Raw genomic sequence first — 27,351 nt, forward strand, 5'->3', positions numbered from 1 at the left:
TCATAAAATACTCTGTGAAACGCAGCGTTCAGCCACTCCAACTCTGCAGCACAATTACACTGGGGGATGGGGAATGGGGTAAATGTAATTTTGCAGGTATGTGCAGATTGTTAAGTAGATAAAATCGAGATCAAGATTACTGCAAATGAACTTAAACTACTATTAAATATAAATCTGTAGTGGAACTATATAGACATTATAACCATAACAATTCAACCTGACAAAAACTACACATGCAAACACACAAGTTAAAGGTGCACACACACATACAGGCTTCCCACACTTTACTCTTTCCAGTCATTTATGATTATTGGTGTTTAAAAGAAAAAATCAAATTCAAATTAATACATCGATTTGTCTACCTATTTGGCCAATTAATTGATTCACTGATTCACTGATTCGCTCACAAGAAGTATAAAAACTTTACTAAAAGTATTCTTTCAGAATATAATAGCAATTTTCAAGATTGTATTAATTGCTATGGCTTTTACAGCCCTAAAAAACAACATAAAATGTACATTTTCCTGGTATTTCCATATTTCAAACCATGGAACCATTTTAAGGTTAATTTGCTGTTAATGACCTGATGCAGCATGTGTTTGTCTGTGTGTAGAGCCATGCTTTTCCTTCAGACAAGGCCTTATTGAGTGCAGGTGATAAATATGCTGGGTGGGAAACTTCCTTCCTGCGTTTCAGGCTGTACCTGCATATAGTTTCTTTTCTCCTTTCCAGTTTCTTATTCCAGGACGGTGTGAAACTACTAAATAATATCTAGGTAATGTACATACCTAAAAGACAACACCTCTCTTCAAATGACTGCATAGTTATTAACATAATACTTCAAAAATGACTGGTGGTAAGTTATAAACTAAGTAAATAACAATGCAAACAAATCATTTAAAGGGACAGTTCACCCACAAATGGAAAAAAAAAAAAAAAAAAAAAAAAAAAAAGACAAATGAAGGGATTCATTGGAAAAATTAACTTGGAAAAAATACAAATTTTGTACATTTTAAAGTTAAATTATTATCTAATGCACTTGGCTCCAACCCATGTTCTTAACTAAGAAAACTTTCCAGCACATATTTGAATCTCAAATGCTTCTCTTGTCTATTGCATAGTCTGTGTAATCAGGTCAATACAGTTAGGGTATCTCGAAAAACTACCATCTTGTTTTCTTCTTCAACATCAAAATCATCGCTGTTTTATGTTTTTTTGTAAAGGGCGTTTGATCTTCCTTGCATGTTCGCTTTGTAAACACTGGGTCGGTACTTCCGCAGCAATGTAGGACGATTTTGAAGTTGGGGAAGAAAACGAGATGGGAGTTGACTGTATTGAACCAGAAAAAAATAAAATAAAGCATAACTGGTAGAGGCTGCGTTCCCAGGCGTGTACTAAACTCACAGCACATGCAGTAAACAAGTTCACTGCATTTACTGTGAACTGAGCCGTTCTGAAGCGTGGAAAACACCGGATCACGAGCTGATTGCCTGAACGAAGTGTGCACTTCGCTTTAAAACTGTTACATCCCTACTTATTACTTTTCTGGGCCTTGAACGTGTCAGTTGCGTTGCTGTCTATGCAGGGTCAGAAAGCTCTCAGATTTCATTGAAAATATCTTACAGGTTTGGAACGACATGAGGGTGATTAATTAATAACAGAATTTCATTTTTGGGTGAACAGTCCCTTTAATTGTGAATGTTAGAGATCAACGCTCCTACCTGAGTATCGGTTGGACGTGTTGCTGCATTGCATTCAGAGTCATCCATGACAGAGCCGTATGAGCCAACCACACACTTCACAGCTCTCATCTGATAGCCCGGGCCGCATGTGGTGGTACACTGCACACGCAAATAAAATGGAGGTTAGTTAGGGACAGTATATTATTTAATGTTACACAGCAATGCCTATGATTTACCCAAGAGAATAAATTGAAATCTAAGACTGTAAACTATTCGCCTCCTGGCATCAGTCCAGCACAGATGTGATAAGCACCCGCATGGGCAACCTGGGACATGGGCCAGTAGTTTGTCCACCCTTCTCCTTTTCTTTATCTGTTTTCCTCATCGCTGACTTGCCAACAAGGTCAAGCTTGTGCGGCAACATTTGCAGCTAGATCGCATATGCTTCAGTAAAGCACCTCAAACATGCATTTATCATGATTGCTTAATCTATGCAAGAGTGATGTCTAATCTCTATCATACTTTAGGACTTAAAGATAGTTTGCCCACACAAACGCTACAAACTGTATGATTCCCCTTGGGAGATCTTTGGAAAAAAACTGTTCGTTGAAAACAGCCATAAAGTGCTCAAGTGGATAGAAAACAGATTAACCATGAATGGGTGGTATTCACATGGTGTCTGCAAGTTTTAAGAGTAAAGATGAATTTTGTAACAAAAAGCTTAAAACGATGTTAACATCACATTCTGCTCGATAATTGGCAACAGACTAAAATAGACTTAATTATATTCAATACTCAGAAATTTCCCTTTTATCTTCTTTTGAACTAAATGATTGTCTTTTGAACACTCTGTTCATATAAAAATTTCATTTATATGATTTTTTAAAAATCCATAGGTTATTCACCATAGTTATTACTGGTATAGCACCAGATGTGGTCCGATCTCCTTAAAACTTTGCAGGGTTGTTTAGAATCATCTGTCGCATGTGCTCAGCATGTTTTTTCAGCAAGTTTTGAGTTTTCCTTTAGGCTTTATAGGATTTTGGGTAAATTCCCTTTTCTAAACAACCCTGTTATAGCTTCCCAAAGGGAAATGTTCAACATTTTTTGAAAGTTATTGGCCTAGAGGGTCCAGAGAATTGTACTGCAGTGTTTTTTTCCAGATTGAGCGATTAACCTAGGACTAGCTCGCAAAAGTAGTTTTTTTACATCTTCTCCGTCATTTAACAAATGATATGATTGACAGCGGTGGTTCTAGAAGCAAAGTTGTCCGGAATGAGGAGTTCTATCGTATGATACAAACATTGTGTGTATGTTCAAAAAACTGCACAATGTACAATCGTTTGCGCCCTTGAAAAATGCGATATTGCCCCCCTAGTGACTGATTTCTTTCAAATTTCTCTCAGACCTTTAGGGCTGTGAGTCAAACAGACCCACCAAGTTTCATTCTGATCGGCCTCTGTTAACCTTGTCTAACAGGTTCTCAAAATTCATCGGGCAATGGCACCCATGTTTTTTGAATTACGCAAATGTCCTTGTAGAAACTTGTGGCACTTCGGACTAAAACCGTGCACACCAATTTTCATGTTGATAGGACGAACGGTTGCACAGTTATAGCCATTTTTATGTTTATAGCACCACCAAGTGGCCAAGCTCTGCAATTTTTTTCCTGTGGTCTCAGATTGAGCTCTTACATAAGTGTTCTGAGTTTGGCAAGATATCTACTTCCGTTCAGGAGTTATAGGCATTTTACTAAAAGTGGCCTTGCCCCTTTCAAACCTTTTGGCGGCCAAGGATTCCAACAACATAAGACAGTTGAGCCTGCGACTGATGGTTTAGGCGTTATAAACGATTTTGTACTTTTAATCGCTGTAGTGCCCCCGTCAGGCCGATTGGGGCAAGCCTTGGTGATGTTGTTGGCGTTGTAAGTACTACCAACCCTTCCAAGTTTCAAGTCTCTACGACTTACAGTTTGGTCTGCACGATCAGTTTTACTTGGAGACCGCTGATCCGTGACCATTTTGACAATTACAATAGGATTTCAGCACTACACACTTGAACGCCTAAATATATTACAATACAAAACAGTTACTTTAAATTGTAATGCAATTTCATAATATTACTGTTTTACTGTATTTTTGATCAAATAAATGCAGCCTTATTTCAAAAAAATGTTAAAAACCTTGCCATTCCCAAACTTTTGAATGGTTGTGTATATGTTATTTCTTTGATATTCAACGGCGGTTATTATATAAGTCAAAATAAAAGAAATCAGTCTATAATCGCCTTTGCAAAGGCAGTACAAGATCAAAAAATTGCGCATCCACATATGTTTTAAAGCAGCACCCACTGAATGTTGATTATTGATTCTCATGCACAGCTGACAAAAAAACAGGATGAGTGCTGACTGCCAAAAAAAAAACATTTTATTAATGTACATACTGCCAAGCATCTTTGAATCAGAGTCCTGTTAAGTCGGCTGCCTAAAGAGAAGCAAGTCTTCAACAAATACAGGACATCTGTGAATAACATTCAAAACTTTTTTCTCTAAGATGTTTTAGACTTTTCAAGGCCTTGAATTTTGAAAAGTAAATAAAACACACTTTCAATACTTTTCAAGGACCCCCAGACCTTATAAACAGCATAGTTATGTTCGTTTAGGATGTGTTCCACATCGGCACAAAAGTACCCACTGCTGTTCTATGTCTACTCCTTAACCTTGTTCAGTTTTTGTGCTCGATTTCCACCCACACCGCAGCTGTGATAATCTGTTTACACTATCTGACTGCACTAACTCCTGGAAATTACATTGCATTCATCACAGGCATAAGCATCAAATATACTTCATGTAACACCTGACCCACCTAAACATGACATGCACCAAAAATGTTTTATTCCCAGCAGTGAAATAAGGTTTTTCTCACCTGTCCCCAGGGTCCCATCTGCCAGGATGCACATTCTTGTTGTTGGCAGGTCTGTACCGAATCTGGTTTGGATGAGTCACAAAAACGGTCATCCAAACGCTCCTCTCCAAACTGACACCAAGTCTGGCGGTGCTTATAGCCCTTGCCGCACGTCACTAAACACTGCCAGATGAATTGCAAATTAGCATTAGAATAAGTCATGATGGATGATTAGATTTTCACTCACACAGTTTAAGAATAGTCTGCATAAATCCAGATTAAATTTGATGCTGCCCATGTTTTCAAGGGATGCATTGGTCGTGTTTACCTCGGACCAGTCTCCAGTTTTCCATTGAGGACACTGGAACTCATTACAAGGTTGGACTGTGAGCCTTTCTTGTGGGTTGCACTTGCTTTCGTCATCAGCTTCTGCTGACTTTCCACATGCCGCACTCCTACGACGTGTTCCTCCTCCACAGCTCCTGGAGCACTAGATAACCAAGAAGAAAATCCTCATTGTAAGTCATATGTCAAATATATACAGTCCGCATTCTTCCAAGTACATCAATATATTTCTGTCATGACAGCTCTTGGAAGATTTTAGCATGGTAATGGTCTTGGCAGAATAGATCTGCTATGTTGCTCCTGTTGGTTATTTCTGCTTCAAAGCAAGAACAGGAACTTGCTGCTGCCATAACATACGCCGATACAGGGCTGTTAAGTATTTAAGACATGCTGCTGCACAAATAGCATATATAATAACCCGTAGCCGATCAGTTCAGGTGGAGCTGGGGATGTTGAGGGTTTCAGAGGAACTCTGAAAGAGCGCTGGAAACTGCTTAAGTGAATGCCAACCAGCATTTAAATGTAAAGCAGCAAGCTCATTGGCTGCGTATGCAACATGAACCAATCAGCTTGTGCCAGGTAGCTTAACACTGTATATCAAAGAAATTTAAGACCAATGAGGTTTTTCGCACCTCAGACCAGGGGGAGTACTCCCATCCTCCAGGGTTGCAGTCTCCATGGCACACCTCCTTGTCTTCAGGCTTGCGCTGGCTGTTGCAATATTGGTCGTCAACCTTCTGGGTTTTCCCATCTAACCTGCTCTGTTTGATGCAGTAAATGTACAAAGTCCGGAAGCCCAGACCACACGTGGCTGTACACTCGCTTTTGCGAACAACCTGCCACCTGCAAAATGAAGAAACGCAATCAGGTTAAACCCCACCTAGCTTTTCTTGGTTTCATTAAGATATATATAATTCAAAAGTTTGATTCTTTATTGTTTTTTTAAAGAAGCCTCTTATGCTCACTAAGCCTGCATTTATTTGATAAAAACTACAATAAAACTTGTAAAACTTGTGTTAGAAATTGAAAGCTTTTATAACAGTATCAATGCCTTAAAGTGATAGTTCACCCAAAAACGAAAATTACCCCATGATTTACTCACCCTCACGCCATCCTAGGTGTATATGACTTTCTTCTTTCAGACAAATACATTTTGAGTTATATTGAAACATGTCCTGGTTCTTCCAAGCTTTATAATGGCAGTGAATGGGTGTTGAGATTCTGAAGTCCAATAAAGTGCATCCATCCATTATAAAAAGTACTTATTGAAGGCCTTCTGAAGCAAATCGATGCATTTGTTTAAGAAAAATATCAATATTTAACGCTTTGTAAACTGTACTCTAGCTTTCTCTAAATAACCGTATGTGCGTTCATGAGAGAGTGGCTTGCCAGCGGATGAGGCAGGACGTAGGCGTAGCGTAAGCAAGTTTTGTTTACAGCAAAGGAAAACCAGTCTCCTCTTGGCTTATTTCGACATCAACATTTTTCTTTACAAATCCTTGTTTTGTACTTTTTGCTAATTTGTAATTTTGCTTCTGCATTCATCACCTATGTCCGACATCATCTGCTGGAACACCACTCTCTTGTGAACGTGTGTACGACAGCGGAAGCTAAAGATTATGGTTTATGAAGTTTTAAATATGGATATTTTTCTTGCACAAACACATCGGTTTACTTCAGAAGGCCTTTATTAACCCCTTGGAGCCATGTGGAGCACTTTTAATGATGGATGGAAGCACTTAATTGAACTTCAAAATCGTAGCACCCATTGACTGCCATTATAAAGCTTGGAAGAGCCAGGACATTTTTTAATATAACTCGAATTATATTCATCTGAAAAAAGAAAATATACACCTAGGATGGCTTGAGGGTGAGTAAATCATTGGTTAATTTTCATTTTTGGGTGTACCATCCCTTTAACTGCCACTTAACTCCATACTTTTGAGCGTTTTGAGTGCATATTTTGGTTAAATAAAACTAGTGAATGTGGACATGTACCTGAGTTCACAGTCTGTATTGCATGGCTCAGAGATTACAGCTGGTTTGGGAGAGCCATGGCACCGCTGATCAGACACAACCACTCGATCCGACTCACGACTGCATAAGATCTTCCTCTTGCGCTCTCCTGATGCACACAACATACAGCACAAGACATACACAAGTTCAAACACATGTTTGTGATCTGGACAAAGAAAGAAGAAAGAAGGTTCCTCATTGCATTCTCCAAATTTCCAAGAAACACTGAACTGGACGACCCCGCCAGCATTAAACGTCTGGTTCAAGTTTACCAAATTCTAAACTGACGTCCTGGCAAATGCTTCACAAAAAATATTTGTTGCTTTTCTCACACCCACCTTGGCACAAAAGACTGCAATCCTGCCACGGACCGTACACATCCCAGAAAAACTGCTGAGGTTTGTCCTCTATGGGAATGTTGTAGGAAAACCTGACGTCAGGGTTGTAGAGGTTACCGACGGATAGCACCTAGTTGGAAAAGATCACATATAGACCAAAAGTACGATATTAGAAATTACTAACACGTTGTTAAAATGTGAAGTTGTAAGACTTCACAATGTAAGACAACAACTCGATTCATTGAAGTCATATTACCTGGATAATAATCTCCTCGTCTATGCGGTCAGTGCAGTTGATTCTCTCAATAACATGGTCAGAGCCACTGTATTCAATAACAGCATTCCCTACTCTGACTTCCCTTTTAAACATACTGACCACAAAATCTCCATTGAGTAAATATTCTCCACGGCTGTTGGACAAAGCTGCAAAACAAAAATGAAACACGCATACTTTATTTTTTTTTATGTTCAAGCACAAAAAAGCAAATGTATATTTAGGCACGCCGCAGGATAAACAACTGAAATGCGTCCATTTGTTTTAAACACAAATTTGTCTCACTACAAGACCTGCATGACCTAAAGAATAAAACAATTTCATTTACAGTCAGATTTAGCAACAGTCAGGGCAGATTAGGCTAATCGGGGTAAAGAAATCCAGTATTCCGTGAAGAGGCCACTTCTTGTTCTACTGAAGTCAGTATGCTTCAAAAATGCACACTAATGTGATTATGTAGCTAATTTCCTGAGTTACTTTCCTCACTACTTCACACATTACATCGGCCAACCCTTGTTCCCTGTACATAAACACTCACAAATGTGCCAAATACACACAGGCATGCAGAGATATCAATAAACACACAAGCACAGCTCAGCAATCTGCTGAAAACAGCACATATTTCCTTAGGTTTGTAGAGTTCAGAAGCATTAACACAAAAATGTTTATGAAAACAACTGCAAAAGCCTCTCGTAAATCTTGCAGCAAATCTCAACACCAGTTCACCTATGGCACATCAAAGTAAAGACATAGGATTTATTTTAAATTAGGATTGTTCACAGGGTTGCCAAGTCTGCGTTTTTTAAATGGAATTGGACTACTTTTAAACTTGCAGTGGTCTGATTTTTCCCTGTGTGTTAAAGGTTTTGAAATACTGCATACATTACATTTGACTGAAATGCTTGTATTGAAATATTTTGCATTCTACCTTTGATAAAACTGTGCTAGATGTTAAGTTTTGTAAAGGAGGGCAACTGGTAGGAAGCCGCTGAGCTGTGTTTATGATCACTGTGTGTAACAGTGACTGTAAAATATGTATTTTAGGTATTTAAATGACATATTTTGGCTTTTGGTATTGAGGATATGATCATTGCTCTACTTTGGGCTGTTTTGACTGGCATGGGTGAGTTTTGCCATGCAGACCTGGCAACCCTGATTGTTAATGAATATGCAAATCAATCTGCCATTTAACAATTGTCATGTAATGATGCATAAAATATATTTTTACTGGGGACGCACACATGTTTTATTGCCATATTTTTATCTGTTGATTTTCAATTACTACAATTTTAAATTTTAAAATAATTAACATTTATCAGCCAGTGTTGTACATTTAATTATATGCTCAACTTTCATTTCTTTTGCCATCATCTAACGTTCATTTAAACTAAATCTTTAAATAATTAAACTAATAAGTTAATAACTTTTTTAAATGCTATATTATTTTAAAATCAAATCTCAATATGAATATCCCCTTTCATACCTTACATTATAATGTTGTATAATGCATTTGTAGCATTAAGTATTTTATAGATTTGAGTATTTTATAAAAAAAAATACACAGGTTTTTAGGTTTTATTTTTATTTAATTAGACAAAATAGTATATGATTTTAATTTAACATAAATATAACATGAAAATAATTATCAGCATCCGTATTGGCCACAATTATCAGTGCATTTCCAATTTTTATTATCAGTTATATAAGTTTTATTTAAATCCTATGGTCTACTATTGAACTACAACTGAAGAAAAAAACTCTTCATATGATATTGCAAGTCTGTTATAATTTCGCCTTACCGAGGTAGTTATCGTCCTCTGGTTTTCCTGAGTAGCTGTGTTGTCTCACATCTATGTTTGTAGCACCGCTGGGAATTCGCACCACAACATTATAACCTGTAAAAGCAGAAATCAATTGTCAGGGTTCTGTGACTTCAGTCTAGTTTATTCGTTTTTTTTACAGAGCCCTGAAACTCCCTTCTTGTCTTGTTTTCTTGTGAACTCTCTTGTCTGCGTGCATTGTTTAATGTTGGAGCGAGGTGTTCGGAACCCGGCATTCATGTCTTCGGTTTCGGGTCGGGGTTCGGACAGTCACGCTCTATGTTCTGTCGTGCTGTGGGAGCGTGCGGTCTCGGGTTCACTCGGGCCATGCGCTCCTCTGTCCAAGCGAGTTTTGTTTTGTTTGGCACACAGTTTGTGTCTGGTTGCGTGCTTTCTCATTGTTCGTGCTTGCTTTTGTTTTGTTTTGTCTTGTGTCATGTGGTACGCAGTTTGTGTCTTTCACTAACTGGGTGCTTTCTTGTTTGTCATGTTTAGTGTGAACACGCGGCTAATGAGTGTCCTAATTAGCTGCGTGTTTGTGTCCTGTTTTGCAAATGGCTAGTGATTTTGTTTTGTGTGAGCACATGGCTTTTGTTTCTGTGTGCCATGTGCTCTCATGTCTCTTGTCTAACCCTGCCCACGTTGTTACCTGATTAATGGTTCATTTGCCCCACCTGTGTTCTCTTTTTACCCTCCTCATTTGCTTCCTATTTGTTCTCCTTGTGTTTGCAGTCTTGTGCTCGTTTGTCATCGAATACATCCTGTTGTGTCTTGCCCTGCCCTGCCCTGCCTAGCCAGTTGTTTGTTTGTTTTTATTTTTTGTTAATAAAAAGCCCTATCCCTTCCTGCATTCTGATTCCTCGCCTCATCCCTTGCACCAAACCCTGACATCAATAAAATACTCCTATTATAGATAGTAAATATTATTGTTCTTTTTGTCTGTAATTAAGCTGATGAACATGCAACTGAAGTGAATCAAGCTAATTATGATTTAAACTACTCCTTACATGAAAGGAACTATTATGAACTGTACTAAACTGGCAACCTGTGTTACCTACCATAATGCACTATGTTGAACGTTCCTGCAACAGTCTTGCAAGATGAGTTATCCCCGCCACACACTCCACACTTATCTCTCCTGGCCTTGGAGTTCAACACGTGGTCACATCCTGCTTGCTGCAGAAAGGATTTGGAATTAATTCACTTGAACAGGCTTATCCAGGACACTTGCTTCAGATTATGCAGGATATGCATTTATTTAAAGTGCATTTTCACACCATACAGACACACAAATGCACTCACCCTGCACAGGCCCTGCACACAGATGTCGTTGGTGTCAGGCCCACATTGCGTGCCATCAATAACTCTGTCCCTGAGTTGATAGTAAGCCGTACTGCCCGCCACACGACAAAATAGCTTACAGCGATCCTTCATCAGAACTACAGCACACAGAATCAGGAGAAAAAGTTAACACAGCCTGACTTAAGCCTTATTGTATTTAGGACAATGATAATATGTTTCTCATCACAGCTATTCGCCATTGTACTACACAATTACCAAGGTAATTAAAATAGTAATTTGATTTTGAAAGTATGGAACCTTTAAAATCATTGGCACCACCATTAAATCATGAGGGAATTATTTAATGTGGGTTATACATACTGGAAGCAATTATATATTAGTTTAACAATTTGTTTGAACTGAAACAATTAAGAATCTTATTCTATAGGGACATCCTCAACAAAAACTGAAGGCATATGAGCAGAAACTACTGGCAAATATCAAGTGAGACGTTTGTAGTGTATTTACAGTATTTATTCATATTTACAATTTCTTTTCTTTTTAAATTTTCTTTTTTTTTTGTCATTTTTAGTCAAGTTGTTTGAGTGGAACACAAAATGAAGATTAGGTAAAGATTCTTCAGGCAGTTCTTACAATTTGTAATGATGTCTTTTAAGCTCCCAAATGACAACAAAGCACCAAAAATGTATCCAAAACCGCTTGTGTGCATTTAAGTCATTATTCAGTGAAAATAATCTTCTCTATTGAGCTGTTAAATTAAAAACTGCTGTTTTTAATTTAATCACTCAAACATTGAATGAGTTGAAACTGGATCACTGAACAAATAGTTCTTTGGAGAGGGTTCTTTCAAATTATTTGGTTTAAAAATCAGAACAAATAATTTGTTCGCAAATCACATTTCACAACAGTTTTTGAGTCATGACTGCCTTTTTTAGCAGACATGGTCACAATGATCTTTCATTGTTTGAACAAGACCTGCATGAATATTTTGTGTTCCACAGAATAAAGTCATAATGGTTTGGAACAGAATTTTCTTATTTGTGTGAACTATCTCTTGAATTTGCGCCATTTACAATCATTAGACTAAATCTCTTACTTCCGCTATACTTTGGCACCCAGCGGACATTTGGAGGTAGACCATTGATGTTGAAGTGCCGCCCATCAAAGCTGGCACACTGTTCCTCCCTGAAGTCTTTCTTTTGCTTGGAGCATGGCTCAGAGTTACAGGAACGGAATTTCATTCTGCGTCCAACACAATACTTCCCCCCATTTCTGGGCCTAAATGTCATGAAAACACACAAACACATATTCACATTGAGAAAAAGTAATTATAATTAGCAGTTTTGGGCATGTTGCTTTTATAAAGTAATTAGTTACTATAGTTACTAGTTACTTCTCACAAATAGTAACACATCATGGGTTACATCATTAAATGTTAATGCCCCCAATATTAAATACTTTAAATGAATGAAATTTAAATTAAATGAATGAAATTTTTAGTTTACTCACCAGACTAATATTAAATATCTGATAAACTATATATATATATATATATATATATATATATTATATATATATAATACTATATATATACATATAATACTATATATATAATACTACCGGAGAAACCGTCAGTTCATAAAAGCTGAAGATTTCTAAAGGAACTCTGTTATTTTGACAGGAAAATTCAGCAAAGTATATTGTTTACATGTAGCATGTCAATTCTTCATGGTATATAAGACACTCTTGCTCTGTATCGTTCTTTGCATGTGTGTGAGACAAAGCGACGGCTAGTCGTGTGGCTTTACACTAGAGTTTAAGGTTCGTCAAATACAGGTACACTGCACATCCATTCAGATTAACTGAAAAATAAAATTATAATAATATTTAAATAAATTATAGTAACACCGCATTATATTGTCAGCATTGTAACAGGGGAAACAGCAATTAGTTTAATTACTTGTTACTGAAAAAATACGCTGTTTATTTATAACGCCGTTATTCCCATCACTGATAATTAGTAACCATTAATCCTTTTTTTAGAAAGTCCCTTTTGTTTTCCTGATGACGTTTGTGTCTGTCTGCAATTTAACTAGACCAAAACCTGCTGTCTACCCATGTGCGTTAAGTACGCAATCTCTTTTGAAGAATATTCTTCCTCAGGATGGCTGTGCTCCTGTCATTTGTCAAGGAACATTGAGAAACCTGGTGCCAATTCACAGTCCAGTGAGGATGCAAGACTACAAAGAGCGGTAGCTTACACGGGTCGGTTGCACTCGCGCACAGCGATCTTGATTCCCCCTCCGCAGGTCCTTGAGCATGTGCCAAAGGGACTCCAGACGCCCCAGGCCCCCTCTACTGGAACATATTCATGCTCTTTATGGATGCACAGGCCATGTTTACAATGCTGCAAGCAGGGAGCAAACACAGAAAATATGAGATCACTGCAGAATCAATCAATGCAGCCTGTTTGTTATAAAGTCCACCAACTAGACAAGGAATGACGTTAATACACAGACAGCATGACAAAATCAAAATGTGTTTTGTTTAACTCAAAACTTATGTCAAGCATCTAATCAAATTTAAATGACAAAATGACACTAATTAAGTTCTCTACATTGTTTTCTTAATCTTAAGGCCTCTAAATACTTTAAATGAAATTGAAAAATGAACTGTTGTGACGTCTTTCAAACAATATCAGGCCAAAACTAAGTTTGTTTCAGGGAATTAAAAACAGCTTGCCAAAGCAAACTTTCTAGGAAAAGTTTGATCCACTCGGTAAACGCCTTCAAACTGCCATTGAACAAATTGCTTTTCTTACTAAAAGTCACCCCTTTTTACCCCTTAGCGAGGAACGACATTGTGAGTATATTGTGGCCTTTAGAAATCCTGTTCATATGATTCATAACAACGTATTTCAATGCAATGCAACCTACAGCACTATTCCAGTGTCAAACTGAACATGGGTCAAGCTGGGTGATGCAATGCTCATATGTAAAAGAGTTTCACCCAGCGATCACCAGACAATCTGCATGTCATGGATGGTCCCAGTGTGAAAATCAAAACAAGCTGCAAGAGACCGTTCCAGTGCATATCTAGATACATCAAGTTGCATAATACCACACCGAAAGCACATGATATTCGGAAAAAAACAATGCGTGGCAGCAATTCAATGTTGAGATACCTAGCAACCATGATATTATCTGCAACACTTTTCACCACTATGCATGTCTGACTTGAGTTCACAATCTGGGAAACCATGAACAGAAAAACAGACAAAACAATATATTAATGAGGACGAGTGTCACTGTGGAAGTGATTTGGTCACTATTTGGAGGAAATATGTGTTTGAAGTTACACTGATGAATCTGCTTTTCATCTGCATTGCAACTGCAAAAAAACATTGAATGGATCTACACACCAATTGTACAGCAAACTCTCCACAAGCAACCAGCCAAGTGTATTACTGCTTTATAACAGAAAATGCTACATAAATCTTCTCTTTAAGAAACAGTTCATCCAAAAACCTCACCCTCATGTCATTTAAAAGGGACATAACCACCCTACAGTAATAACAATCCATTCACTCTTTTGTTTTTAAAGAAGTCCGCTTCTAAAACAAAGATTTACATATAATGTACGCAGATTCTTTCTTCAGTCGTAATTAAATTATGTTTTTTGAGGAAAACATTTCAGCATTTTTCTCCATATAATGGACTGCTATGGTGCCCCGAGTTTCAGTCCATTATATGGAGAAAAATACTGAAATGTTTTCCTCAAAAAAACATAATTTCTTTTCGACTGAAGAAAGAAAGTCTTTTATTATGTGTGAATCTTCGTTTTGAAAGTGGACCTCTCCTTTAATCGCCAAAAAGCTGTTTTGATTTTCTAAGCAGTATGATGTCATATTGCTCAGGCCCCGCCCACTATCACAGACGGACTGTCCCGTATTTGCATATCTCCGCCCTCAGCCAATTGTACGCTGTTCGCCATTTTGGATTTTGGATGTAAAAGTGAACATAAGAGTCTTCATTTTCTCCCAACATCAGAGCCACTGGGAAGGCAGTGGATTAGTTTTGTTTTTGATGGTAACGCGCCACCGAATACACAAAAAGCAGAAGAGGGGCGGGGTGAGGAGTAGCTCATTATCATTTAAAGAGACATGCACCAAAACAGGTCGCTGTGAACAGAGTTGTTTTTGACAAGGTAAAACGATGTTGTTTTACACGACCATTGAGGAATTTTAACCAAAGACATTTCATGAAGACCCTAAAGAATTATACCAACTTCAAATGTCTTGTCTAAACAATATTGGAGCCCAATGACATTTTTCTAAATATATGCTTACCTTTCCTGGAGAACACTCCGTCCCATCGGCCCATGGCATGTGTTGGGTCCGGCAGCCACGCTGGACTCCTTCTGGACTGGTGCACCACAACCTCCTGCACTGTGTCTGCACAACATCCAAACACTTACAGTTAGCTTAAACAACTCTTAAACATTCACACACAAAATCTGTACTGATGCCTGGTTTTTTCTGCACACATAGCATGCTTTGAATGTCACTTTGATATTATTAACAAGCTCTACTACAGAGTCTCTTCATGGTTTTTTATTAAAAACATCTCCATAAATAATGTAAGGCAGCAGATAATACACAGCAGAAGATGTCCATGTCAGTATGTTGTGCAATTCCCTGTGGGATCTTCTCACCATATATGGGCACACCTGTGTCCCAGGCCCGAATATCAGCTCACATTGTTTATTGACGCTGTATATCTGTCCAGGCAGCTGCTGGGACAAACTGTATGGCCTAGAAACCGGCTCATCGAGCAAGCACTCACCATACCCTGTACTAATGGGAAATGATAAACAAATGAGTTGAAGAAAAATGAAACAAACAAGACACAAACAACAGAAATGTACTTAGTAAGTGACAGAAGACAAAAAAATGAATCTGTTCCATTGGCTACAGACATTGTTTCCATCTCAATTGAGAATGTTTAGAAGAAAACAAATGAATGTTGACGCTAGACATGTGGGGCTCAACATTGAGAGTTCAAGTCAGCATCACAGGTTAAATAACATCCTGTCACTGTATGGAGTGTCAAAGGGGTTTACATACTCGAGGAACTCTGTGATGTATTTCCGACTACATTTGGACCACATCCAAGGATTGGTGTAATAGTTGAGCGTTGGGGCCATCACATGTTGCTGGTTCTTGACTCCGTCCTCCTTGCATTTGTTACTGTCATCGTGAGGCATGTTGAACCTGAGGACGTGATTGAAAACACACATGCACACACAAAATGATAAGCAGGTTCATAGCACATGTACTCTGATCCACACAGTATCTGTAAGACTGACTAAAACCAGGTATTAGCACATGTAAATGCACTATGCAATATGTTTAAAAAAACTTATATATATATATATATATATATATATTAATAGCCATTATAAGCCATTATTTTTCAGTGAAAGCCAGTAGTGAGAGCTAATCACAGTCATATATTTGGCATGCTGATTAATTCATTGACGCTTCATAGGGAGTTTGATTGACAGGCGATCTGACCAATCATAATGCAGAATCTGCCATTTTTGTCTGACAAACATCCCAGACAGGAGAGTATATTAACATCGGTGGACTTAAACTTAAAAAATGTTGTGTATTGACTTCTTTCCATGGTTGAATCAAGATAACTTTTGAACATTCAAGTCGGTTTGGTCAGTTACCAGGATGCACGGCCATATTGGAGATACTCAGATGTAAACAACAGCATGGATTGCACGGTTAATGTACTACTGAATATGTTGTTCCGCTAATTTATGCTGTCTAAACCAGTGTGGAAGCTGCTACATCATATAGACAAGGTCTTAGTAACCAGGAAAGGCCACGATATTTTGACAAACTAAAGTTAACAGGTTTTAAAGATATGTACGAGCAGAATTAATTAAGATATTAGCCTAATATTTCACCAAACCGGACTGGAAATGTTAAGAACAAACATGAATATTGTCAAGATTATTGCCCTGGAAATTCTGGCTCAGTTTGGCCAACCACAAACGCCTTCTTTCCTCAGTCTTTTGCGCTCTTCCCTTTGATTTGTTATAACTGTTGGCAGTCTATAGTACTCCAAATGTTTTTCCCGGTCCGACTGATTAGCACAGCCCAAAACATGACAATAATTGACTGTTTCCAGCAGCACTAATTTAGTTTCGTTCAGTTCAGTGCCAATGTTTACATTGTCAGTTTCCACTTTGCTTTGTAATGTATTTTAGTAAAAACTGTGTAAAATAAGAGCTCATTTTAGTTCAGCAGGTTTTTTTTTTATTTGTCATCAATAAATTGCATTATTTATATCAGCATTATATAGACCATTTGTCACCCTGCTCTCTAGATATTGCCAGCCAGACTGCCAATATTAAAAAAGCCATATCAGTTGGCCACCAGTAATGAAAGTAATAATCCCATGAGCAGCAGCACATATCAGATTCTGGGACGGCCATAGGGGAGAGAGGTGGTATGCGCTGCATAGCACTGTACAGCACCAGACTAAATCCCCACTCAAGCGCACGGCACTGATGTCACCACCTGCCACCGGATAAGAATGGAATTTAAAAAGGGAGTTCATTTAAAGGAGGTAATTTCCATATGACCGTACATGCACAATTGGGCGTAGATGCATTTGCCAATATTTTAGCCTTTAAATGAAGATTTTCGCCAAGTTATGATTGAAATACTGTAGGTACAGAGAGATAGAATGTTTGTTTTGCTGTACTTGACCATCATGAGACCGCTGTATGTGCCATGACATCATTTATTTAGATAATTAACCTCCAAGACTCTATTAAGCTAAAAAACCCAAGTCATTTCTGCAGTGATGAACAGAAGACCTTGAGAAGCTGCATATCAGACTCAGACACGCTGTTATCGGGCTGTACAAAAGGCAATCTTCCCAAAACATACCAAAAAAAAAGAAAAAACATTTAAAAAATCGAAAAATGGTAGAAACTTGCATACTGGTGGACCTTGAAAAAGTGAAGTACTTTTAAAAATGCAGAACACAATAGTAGATAAATCATTTAAAGACAACTTAGTTCTGGGTTGAATAAAAGAACCTCTCAAGCAAAGTCAGGAAATGTTACAGCCACAGTATTTAAGCCACAATTCAAACTTAAAAATGCATGAGTGTCATTGTGCTAGATAGCCTAAAATTCAACTCAAGTGGCATTTATTTTAAAGGGGGGGAAGGGTGCACACATTTACGAAGCGAAGCATAGTACTCACACATGGCCAAGCTCATGAGCGATGGTGAAAGCAGTACTGAGTCCATTATCCTCATTAATACTGCAACTTCTGTAAGGATCACAAACTGTACCCAGCTCAGCGAGACCTAAAAGTGCATGAGAGAATGTGGTGGTTATATTCAAAACTAAAGGAATAATATTAATCATAGCTGTTGTTGTAATTCTCATCACTGCCAACGTCATAAAAATCACACTTTTCACAAAGATGATTTACCTAAAGTGTCACACTTGTCCCGTGCTCGACAGATGTCCTGCCTAAAAACAAAAAGAAACAAAGGCTTTACAAAATGTATCTTGCATTTGTGTCTATGCTGTCCATTGCTTTCTTTTTTTCTGCACTCATAGTCTTGAAAAGTACCCAAGTAGCTCACTTGTTACTCAAATTATTTTCAATATACAGTTTTGCTCAAAGTTCAAACAAAGTATGACATTTCTGTGTTGCCAGATGTATGGCACTGAAATCATACTGCAGAGGGAGGACACAAAACATCACGCGACTACACTTATCGTATGTTTTGTATTCTACAACACCTGTGAGATATTAAAACTAGGTAAGGCAATATCCAAAATCTAAACCATCCCTTAAAAATTGCTCTAACCTTGTGATTAGGATGGCGGTGTCATGATGTGAGGGATGGTTGTCATCCGCATGGTTCTGACTTTGCTGCCATATGCAGAAGTTTTTTAAACTGGCTTGTGCATTGAAAGAAATAATGGGACCATCCTATAGAAGAACAGAGACAGATGAGAACATTTGAATACATTGCCATATGGAAATAATTAAGGCTTGACTGTAATAAACCGCTTAAGTACATTTTAAAAGAGCTCCTAATGCAAGCATTAATTATCACACCTCCACAAAACGAATGCTTACCAGCTCATTCTTTATGATGACCATTTTCACAATAACAATGTTAATCAGGTTTCCAATGCTGGGATCCTTATAGATGGAGGAAACCTAAGTGAGAGAACACAGTCAATTGGAATTCACTGTCAGAGCTTCTAATTAGTTTACAACAGGCGTCCCAAACTACTGGTTTGAGAGTTTCAGCTGTTATTATATTATACACTACTGTTTAAAGCTGTTTGGGGTCAGTGAGATTGTATGAAATTATACTTTTATTTGGCAAGGATGCACTGAATTGATCAAAAGTGACAGTAAAGATATTTACATTGTGGCAAAAATACACAAATATTAAAGGAGAACTCCACTTCCAGAACAACGATTTACAAATAATTTACTCACTCCCTTGTCATCCAAGATGTTCATGTCTTTCTGTCTTCAGTCGTAAAGAAATTATGGTTTTTGAGGAAAGCATTTCAGGATTTTTCTCCATATAATGGACTGATATTGTGCCCCCGATTTTAAACTTCCAAAATGTAGTTTAAATGCAGCTTCAAAGTGCTCTAAATGATCCCAGCCGAGGAAGAAGGGTCTTATCTAGCGAAACGATGTCATTTAAAAAAATAAGTAATGAAAAATTTGTATACTTTTTAAGCACAAAAGCTCATGTAGCACTTGCTCTGGGATGCACGTCCACGACGCTACATACTATGGAATCACGTCTAAGTTTATCGTCAGTGTACTCAGGCTCAGCTACATCTAATTTTCTCCTACAACTTCAGAATCATCCGTCATTGTTGTACCTTTTTGTTTGTAAACAGCATTTGACTTACTTCCACTTCCTTTGTCTTTGCGCGTTCGCTTTGTAAACACTGGGTCTGTAGTTCCACCTACGTCGCGCGTGATCTTTCGACGTGATTCTGTAGTATGTAGCGGCGTGGACGTACATCCCAGAGCTAGTGCTACATGAGCATTTGTGCTTAAAAAGTATACAATTTTTTATTTATTTATTTTTTTAATGACATCGTTTCGCTAGATAAGACCCTTCTTCCTTGGCTGGTTTAGAGCACTTTGAAGCTGCATTTAAACTACATTTTGGAAGTTCAAAATCGGGGGCACAATATTAGTGTCATGTGCCATTATATGGAGAAAAATCCTGAAATGCTTTCCTCAAAAACCATAATTTCTTTACGACTGAAGACAGAAAGACATGAACATCTTGGATGACAAGGGGGTGAGTAAATTATTTGTAAATCATTGTTCTGGAAGTGGAGTTCTCCTTTAAACAGAACAACTGTTTTCACAATTGATAATAATAAGAAATGTTTCTTAAGCATAAGTGTATTAGAATGATTTCTGATCATGTGTCATCACAGAAATATAACATTTTTAAATATATTAATATAGAAAACAGTCGTTTTGAATTGAAATATTGCTTTACATACCCTTTCATACTGCATTTTGATCAAAAAATCGTACCGACCACAGTCTTTTGAACGGTAGTGTATATAACCAATGGAAAGCATCACTTAAATTGCGGGATCTTGTAATATAAGTTTGAGACTCTTTCTTTATAAAAAAGAGATCTTGTCTATTAATTTGCATTTATCTTGATGTAACTGAAGACACCACTGAAAAGATATTTCTCACTCAATATGTAAACAAGTACTTGGTAGGGTGGTTTTCACATTTGCTGACTTGATGTTTTTGATTTCTTAATTTCAATACACACAGAACTTGTTGAACACATGACATTAACCTCAGCTGTTGAAAAAATGTTTCTTGGCCATTGAGAACTGGCTTGTGCTGCCAGATCCTGCTGAGAATGCAGCCTGTGCCAAGATCAAAATATAGGTCATCTAACCTCCCTGTGAGCTCCAGCGAAAAAGTATCTGAAGTATGCAGTCCATGCAACATACCTGATTTTATTTGTTTTATATTCACATTCATCAAATCTGTCAGACGCTTTCACCTCATGCTAATTATCTGTCCCGTAAGAGCACCTAAAGCAACAGACACAAACCCATCAACCATCAACCCAGGAGACTGTCATTAACTGGGCGGCACTTACGATGGACATCAGTGTAAGAATGTAGTGCTGGAGGTTGCTTCCATGATGTTCCACCATCTTGCTGTCTGCCACAACCATGACTTCAACAAAACGGGGGTAGGAGAGGAAACGCTTTGATCTCCGGTGTGGCTTGGAGTCACTGCTTTCATTAGCAGAGTTGTGCTTGTTTTCTGAGGAGGGGAAGGGGGCAGAGAAGAGCCTGGAATTAAGAGTCTCCAGGTCGGACAACATGCTCGAGGGCGACTTTCTCTTCAGTCTGTTCCTGTGTCTGTGGTGTGGCTCTTTATGTCCTATATTGAAGGAGGAAAGCAATACATGTTAAGAAATATAGTGAAGTGATTATGCATCCAATGAGGGTTCATCATGATTTATATTAACTGATAATATGGTTTGTAGACAGCTGAGAACCAATAAAAGTGAATGTAAATCATCATTTAGGGTCAGTAAATGAAGAATGCTTTTTGAGCACTAATAAGCATATCTGAAGGATACTGAAAAATCAGCCTTGCTATCACAGGGATAAAATAAATAATAAAATATATGAATACACAAAACATTTTTTAAATTGCAATAATATTTCACTATATGACTGTTTTTACTGTATTTTTACCAAATAAATGCAGCCTTGGTGAAAGCTTTATTGTAAACCTGACAACCTGCCGTAAAAGTAAAAGCTGCATAATTAACTCCTCATCCATGGACATTGAAATCTTAGGTCGCAATACATTTATAGAGCTTTATTATAATTAAAACTTAAATGCAATAACAGGATAGTATTAATTTTCCTAAGCTTAAAATAGCACCAAGATGCAACCAAGACCTTATACTCAACGTCAAACAATGGGTATTGATTTTGCTAAAAAAAAATGTGCTGAGAATTAAAAAGAATCCTATTCAAAAAGAAAGCTACAATAGAGGTTTCAATAAAACTCTTGCCATCTAAAATAAGTCCTTCTCCCAGCACTTTTGGAGGCCAAAAATTTCCTTAACATAACACAATTCCAAAGGAGTAATTAAAAAAAAAAAACTGCCGTTGCCGTTGAATGCTACTGATAAGCAGCAGTGAGCATCAACTCAGTGCAAATTTATTTTTGTAACACTGAATTTACAAACACATAAAACTGGCATTACTTTACTACAATGCATGTCACCACGTGGCTTTCATGGTATTGGGCCTCTTGAGTTTCCTTATCTTCAGGCCAAAGGAAGTGCAAGAGTCAACAGGATTTTGTGACAGTAAACTAAGATTGGAAAGATACCAAGAACTACCAAAATGATTTTTCCTGTTCCACTGACTTCTACTCAATGACATTTGAAAATAGAAAAGCAAAGGATGTAAAAGATACCATGAATAGCACTTTGAACATTTGAACGTCAATGATAGCATGTCCGTTTCCGTCCATAGAGGCATTGAGCTCTGTTCATATTCATAATACCATTTGCATAACTATACAATAGCAATATGGTAATTTAATGCTTCTAATTTTAAATATAAGTGAGTACAATGCACTGGGAGGCAAAATCAAAAGTTTCATCTAATCTTAAAACTTTCCCACTCAGAAGGACTCGCTGCTTACCTGAAGTTTCACATGTAGTCGAATCATCTACAGTCTTTTTTGAGGCATCTTTTCTGTAGACGACATGAGGTTTGATGTGTTCTTCTTCATAATGTTGACCATTGTAGCTATGAAGTGGCTCTACAAAGAACTCCCCTTCTGGTGACCTGAAAGTGCCAAGCTAAAACAATAAAACAACAATGTTTAAATTGGTCCATGGCCAGTGAAGTCTATGGACACATTCTGTGTGTGACTGTAAATTGCCCTTACAACTTCCCCTAAGATTTTACGTACAAATCCTAAGTGGCTGATGGAGTGATAAAGTAAACATACATTGCATGCATATCAGTGTACTGGTCTCTGGGGGGTAATGAATGCAGAATGATGTTGATAACTATCAGAACATTCTGCTACACTTACGAAGCATACAGTTTTGAAATGTAAATTTCCTCAAAGCCAGCGAGAACCACATTGGTAAATGCTCTCCTTATCTTCAAGAAGAAACATACTGAACAGGTTTGAGGCTGGTTATTATATTACAGATAGCAGACTTTAGACAAATTGTTTGTATGCACCTGAGTATGAAAGGATTACAAACTGGCCATCACAACCAAGCCTGACTAATTTACTAAAAAACGTCTGAGATTCTGCATAAAAATATATGTGCAATAAGTTTAACACTAAAATACCAGGCTACAGGCATTCTATGCTAATGGGAGTGGTTGCATAGTGTTATCTAGGCAGGTAATACAAACTAAATAGGTCCAAACTCTGAAAGGACCAATAAATAAATCATGTTGTCAGATTTTTGCCAGTTTCTTCAATATGCAGGTTGAAGTGGAATAAAAGGTAAGCACTGCATTAAAAGTTTTCAATATTTTAAAACCGATGTGTTCAGTTGCTTCAGTGTTTGAGGACAATCAAGAGCAAACTTAACTGCAAACATCAGATTTATTAAAAAAGATGGGTAATTAGGGACAGCCCTGTTGAAAAAACCAGCATATGCTGGTAGGTAGGTTTTGATGCTGGGATGCTGGTTAAAGCTGGTCATTTGCTGGTTTATGCTGGTCCTTTGCTGGTTTATGCGTGTCCTTGACCAGCAACATGACCAGCTAAGGACCAGCTTAAACCAGCATCAAAACCTACCTGACCAGCATATGCTGTTTTTTTCACCAGGGACCCACCAGCATATGCTTTGTCGGAATATAGACATTTTCACCGGGTGGACGTCTCATGTTTGTTGGGGAGATGCTTATATATTTCAAAACTTTTAATAAAATCCTACAGCTGCCATGATTATAAATGACTTCATGACTTCTAATGCTTTCTGACAATGTTTTATGAAATCTAGCAAGAAACTCCTATGAAGATGAAGGAGATTAAGGGAATATGCAGGCCTAACTAATAAGTTTATGTAAGTTTGTGTCCTTCATCGACATTCAGTCGACAAATTGCAAGCATTTCATTACATTATTGCAGATGTTCTACCAGTAACAGATGGAGGGCTCCTGATATTGTGAAATCAAATTTTTGCTGTCTGCAGCCAAATGCTGACAATCTCCAGTAGCAAGCTAAAGCACTTTCAGGTGAAAGATATAAATTAATTTATGGAAGTTATAGGTTCTTAATTGTCTTAATTATGGCTGCATGCAACAAACTGTATTGGGAAACAAAAAAAATACTGAAATAAAACGCTTTTAATTTGAATGTTTCAAACTTTAAATCATGCATTAACGTTACCTGGATGTCAAAGAAAATGTGACAAGGAAAAAACACAAAACACGGTTTTTAATAGGTTCTTTAAAACAAAGATTCGAAAGAACCGATTCACTAGTTCCCATAGCTGCTTTTGATCTGAGAGTAGCGGCTTTACATGGCGCGAACTCACGTTCACATCAACAGATGACATATGAGTCCCATATATGGAGTGACATTGACGTCAGCACAGTATTGCTGCTTATGCTACTGATAAGTGTGCGTCACCCAGTTCGTTTCAACGGCGTAATTGTGTACGATCGGCGACATAATATGTTGAAAAAATACTTTTTAAGTGATCTGCCTCAAAACTGGTGCGCAAGTATCCGACTAACTTGCGACAAACTTCTTTTTAAGTGTGTGAGTAATTATGTAATCACATACGAAAGAACTGAAGCGCATAACATTTGGAAAGTTTCCGAATGCTTTCTGCGATCTGTATCGCATTCATTATAATTAACTTAATTGTTATTAATAATAAGCATTTCTTAAACTCACCAAACCGGAGCAGAGGCTGATTACTGCGGTATGCTCCTGCCCAGCGTTCACATGTCCTTTATAAAAGCAGTGCTGATACTCCGTGTCCTCCTCCTCCTCCCCCTTTTCTGAATTATGACCTTCACTGGATGCTCCGAGTATCGTGACAGTGTAAACTGGCGCAATAAATCCCGACTCGAGCGTAAGATTAAGGTAATAGTCCTGCCCAAAGGCAGATATTTGGTAATAGACGTGCGGAGAAGTCCAATGATGGGTGATGTTGCCGGTGACTGGGTCGGTACTCCGCTTTCTCCTCCTGAAGTGCACGCCCGTTGGCAGTTTGTCACCGGCTTCATTCACTCTGGTCGGAGTTACAATCTCATACGCGCCAAACTGCGGTAATTTCGCTGTGGACAAAAACAGAGATTGAACGGTAAAATTCAATAGCCTAACAGTTCTATTCTCTAAATATCGTTTGCAGTGCAAATGACTTTCAAAGTACAGTTTTGTAACTATGTAGCAAACAGGTAACAGGGTTGACAGTTTAAAATTTTAATTTGACACTACACTTCATAGAATTTAAAGTCGATATTTTTTTAAATACCTGCTTTTAAGTTAACAATAATCATGGTAACAGGGTTGACATTGTAAGAACGTTCCCTACTGATGAACATAAAACATAAAGTGATGAAAAAGAGAACACTTAGACCTGTTCTTGAAGAGTTCACTTTTTGAAAAGAAAAAAAAGTTACTCAAAATAGGGAAATATAATGGTAACAGGGTTGATGCATAACCTAGGAGCGCAACTTTTAAGTTTTCTTTAATAATTCATTATGTCAGCCTACAAAACTTCATCAAAATAGTTGCTACCAGTGTTTTTTTTTTTTCTAAGACTCCACGAGATAAATCAGGTGTCAGTCAGATACTGTTACTCGAAGACTCTCCATACAGCGCGCTGTGAGCTCTGAAGCAAGCAAGGAAAAGTCATTCATTCTCCGCGCCTTAAGGTACTGAGTTGAATGAGAGAGTAAAAGATTACGAAAAGAGCCCGTACCTTTCTCTGAACCTCGCGGTCTCCCTGCTGAAGCTAGTGCATTCACAAAATCAGAGAGTAATACTAAAAAACTTAGTCCCCAGAAGAACAAAACCATGATTGTCCACGTTAAGAAAAGTGAATGCAAGCAAGCCCGAATTTAGTATTCCGCTGTCCCTTGAAGCCGCGCTCAGCCGGGGATTTCTGCCGTACGGTTGCCGCATCCAAAGCGTTTCTCCTCTACTTTATAGAAGTGACTTCCATGTCGCTAACAAGCGCTCGGTCGGAGCTCTCGCTTTGCATGCATAATACCAGAAAGGGGGTCGATGCAACTGTGGTGGTCTCCAGTTTGCTGATTACTTAGCCGAGACTTGGGCGTACTCTTAAGAGACACCCCTCTCTCAGAAAGCCACTCCTGCCATATGTGTCGCTAATGTAGCGTGCAGACTAAACTTCTTTTTAAAATCACTGAACATGTTACTCATAATGGTCAATCACACGTGCATTGTGTTCTTGTTCCTCCTTCAGATTGTGCATTTAACTGTATGTACAATCAGTTAGTTCCGTTGCCTCTCTCTCATAAGATAGTTCTTAGTCAAATTGATGTTTACATTAACTTTGAGTCAATAAATAAGCAGTAGACAATGAAAGAGCAAGGAGCATAATCTTAAACAGAATATGATTTACTATCTATTACAGATAAGTCCACTGAGGTTTTTTCTAGGTATATGGTATCCCTCTTCTTAGTCTATTTTGTAAGCATTTGTGTCTGTACCAACACCTGCGTGCATTTATATGACTGATAAGTGTTTTTCAGTGGCCACTGATACCAGTTATTAAGCAGCAGGGTGGTGGAATACCAATGCATAATGCTGATATCCGCTGTATTATAAATTAAAGCAACTAAGATTCAATAAAATATACTTTAAAAACAAATGTTACTTTGCACTGTAATAGCTCATGCAAGAATTTTAAGAAGACCTTGATGAGCTGATTTTTAAATCACTGCATGTGCAGTATAAACATCTTGGGTCAATACACATTGCTTTGTATTCTGAAGTATTCGCAATTTACAGCTACAGTATCTACTCTGAAGTGACTATAAACCCGTTGCTTCATTGGATTCGTTGGGTTATAGATTTGGTCAGAGCATAGCAAGCTACAAACAGTTTTCCATTAGGTTTGGATGAAAAGAGTTTGAGATTCTATCTGTAAGAATTCCTGAAGTCAGTATGGATTTTACTATGCACCAGCTGTAAGGCTCCTGAATGGAAAGCATGAATGAGGGAGAGAGAGGGTGACTGTAGCGTGTTGGACTTGCAATCGTGTAACAAGGGTGACCTCAAGTCAGTGTAAACTTCACTTCCTTTTGACTTTGATGAGTAGATAAGAACTAGAAAGCTTGAATGGATGCTGAAAGTTGGCTCGAGTGTTCAAAGCAGGGTCAAGATGAGTCGCTAAATGTCCCTGCACCGCTTCTGAACTTTACCTCACAATCAACTGGCCATCAGACATGCATCTAGATTCCCAGGTTCTGGGTTGTTTTTTCTTCTTCTTTCAAGCTTGATTTTTTTTTTTAATGGTGTAATATCTATGGCCAGGCTTCAAAAGGATTTTAATGGTT

At 37.9% G+C, this 27,351-nt stretch overlaps 1 protein-coding gene across 3 annotated transcripts in view; it reads right to left on the reverse strand.

The window, feature by feature from the left end:
* The window catches only part of adamts9 (ADAM metallopeptidase with thrombospondin type 1 motif, 9), a 58,873-nt gene extending 32,800 nt beyond the window's left edge, over nt 1-26,073 (reverse strand). For all 3 annotated transcript variants that reach the window (XR_007828701.1, XM_051122605.1, XM_051122604.1), the window contains exons 1-23: nt 25,749-26,073; nt 24,716-25,101; nt 22,484-22,643; nt 20,907-21,196; nt 18,866-18,949; nt 18,591-18,715; nt 18,206-18,246; nt 17,972-18,077; nt 15,806-15,952; nt 15,394-15,535; nt 15,029-15,133; nt 12,942-13,087; nt 11,777-11,958; nt 10,681-10,817; nt 10,437-10,554; nt 9,358-9,453; nt 7,541-7,707; nt 7,285-7,414; nt 6,929-7,055; nt 5,563-5,773; nt 4,914-5,075; nt 4,607-4,768; nt 1,722-1,841 (exon numbers count right to left, since the gene is read on the reverse strand). Coding sequence is in view for 2 of the 3 variants with exons in the window: in XM_051122605.1 (XP_050978562.1) it covers nt 1,722-1,841; nt 4,607-4,768; nt 4,914-5,075; nt 5,563-5,773; nt 6,929-7,055; nt 7,285-7,414; nt 7,541-7,707; nt 9,358-9,453; nt 10,437-10,554; nt 10,681-10,817; nt 11,777-11,958; nt 12,942-13,087; nt 15,029-15,133; nt 15,394-15,535; nt 15,806-15,952; nt 17,972-18,077; nt 18,206-18,246; nt 18,591-18,715; nt 18,866-18,949; nt 20,907-21,196; nt 22,484-22,643; nt 24,716-25,101; nt 25,749-25,845 (3,441 nt within the window). In the remaining variant the exon portion in view is untranslated. The remainder of the gene's footprint in view (nt 1-1,721; nt 1,842-4,606; nt 4,769-4,913; nt 5,076-5,562; nt 5,774-6,928; nt 7,056-7,284; nt 7,415-7,540; nt 7,708-9,357; nt 9,454-10,436; nt 10,555-10,680; nt 10,818-11,776; nt 11,959-12,941; nt 13,088-15,028; nt 15,134-15,393; nt 15,536-15,805; nt 15,953-17,971; nt 18,078-18,205; nt 18,247-18,590; nt 18,716-18,865; nt 18,950-20,906; nt 21,197-22,483; nt 22,644-24,715; nt 25,102-25,748) is intronic.
* Nucleotides 26,074-27,351: the final 1,278 nt, after the last annotated feature.

The sequence above is a fragment of the Labeo rohita genome, chromosome 11 (genome assembly GCF_022985175.1).
Source record: "Labeo rohita strain BAU-BD-2019 chromosome 11, IGBB_LRoh.1.0, whole genome shotgun sequence".
In the NCBI taxonomy this organism is placed as follows: domain Eukaryota; kingdom Metazoa; phylum Chordata; class Actinopteri; order Cypriniformes; family Cyprinidae; genus Labeo; species Labeo rohita.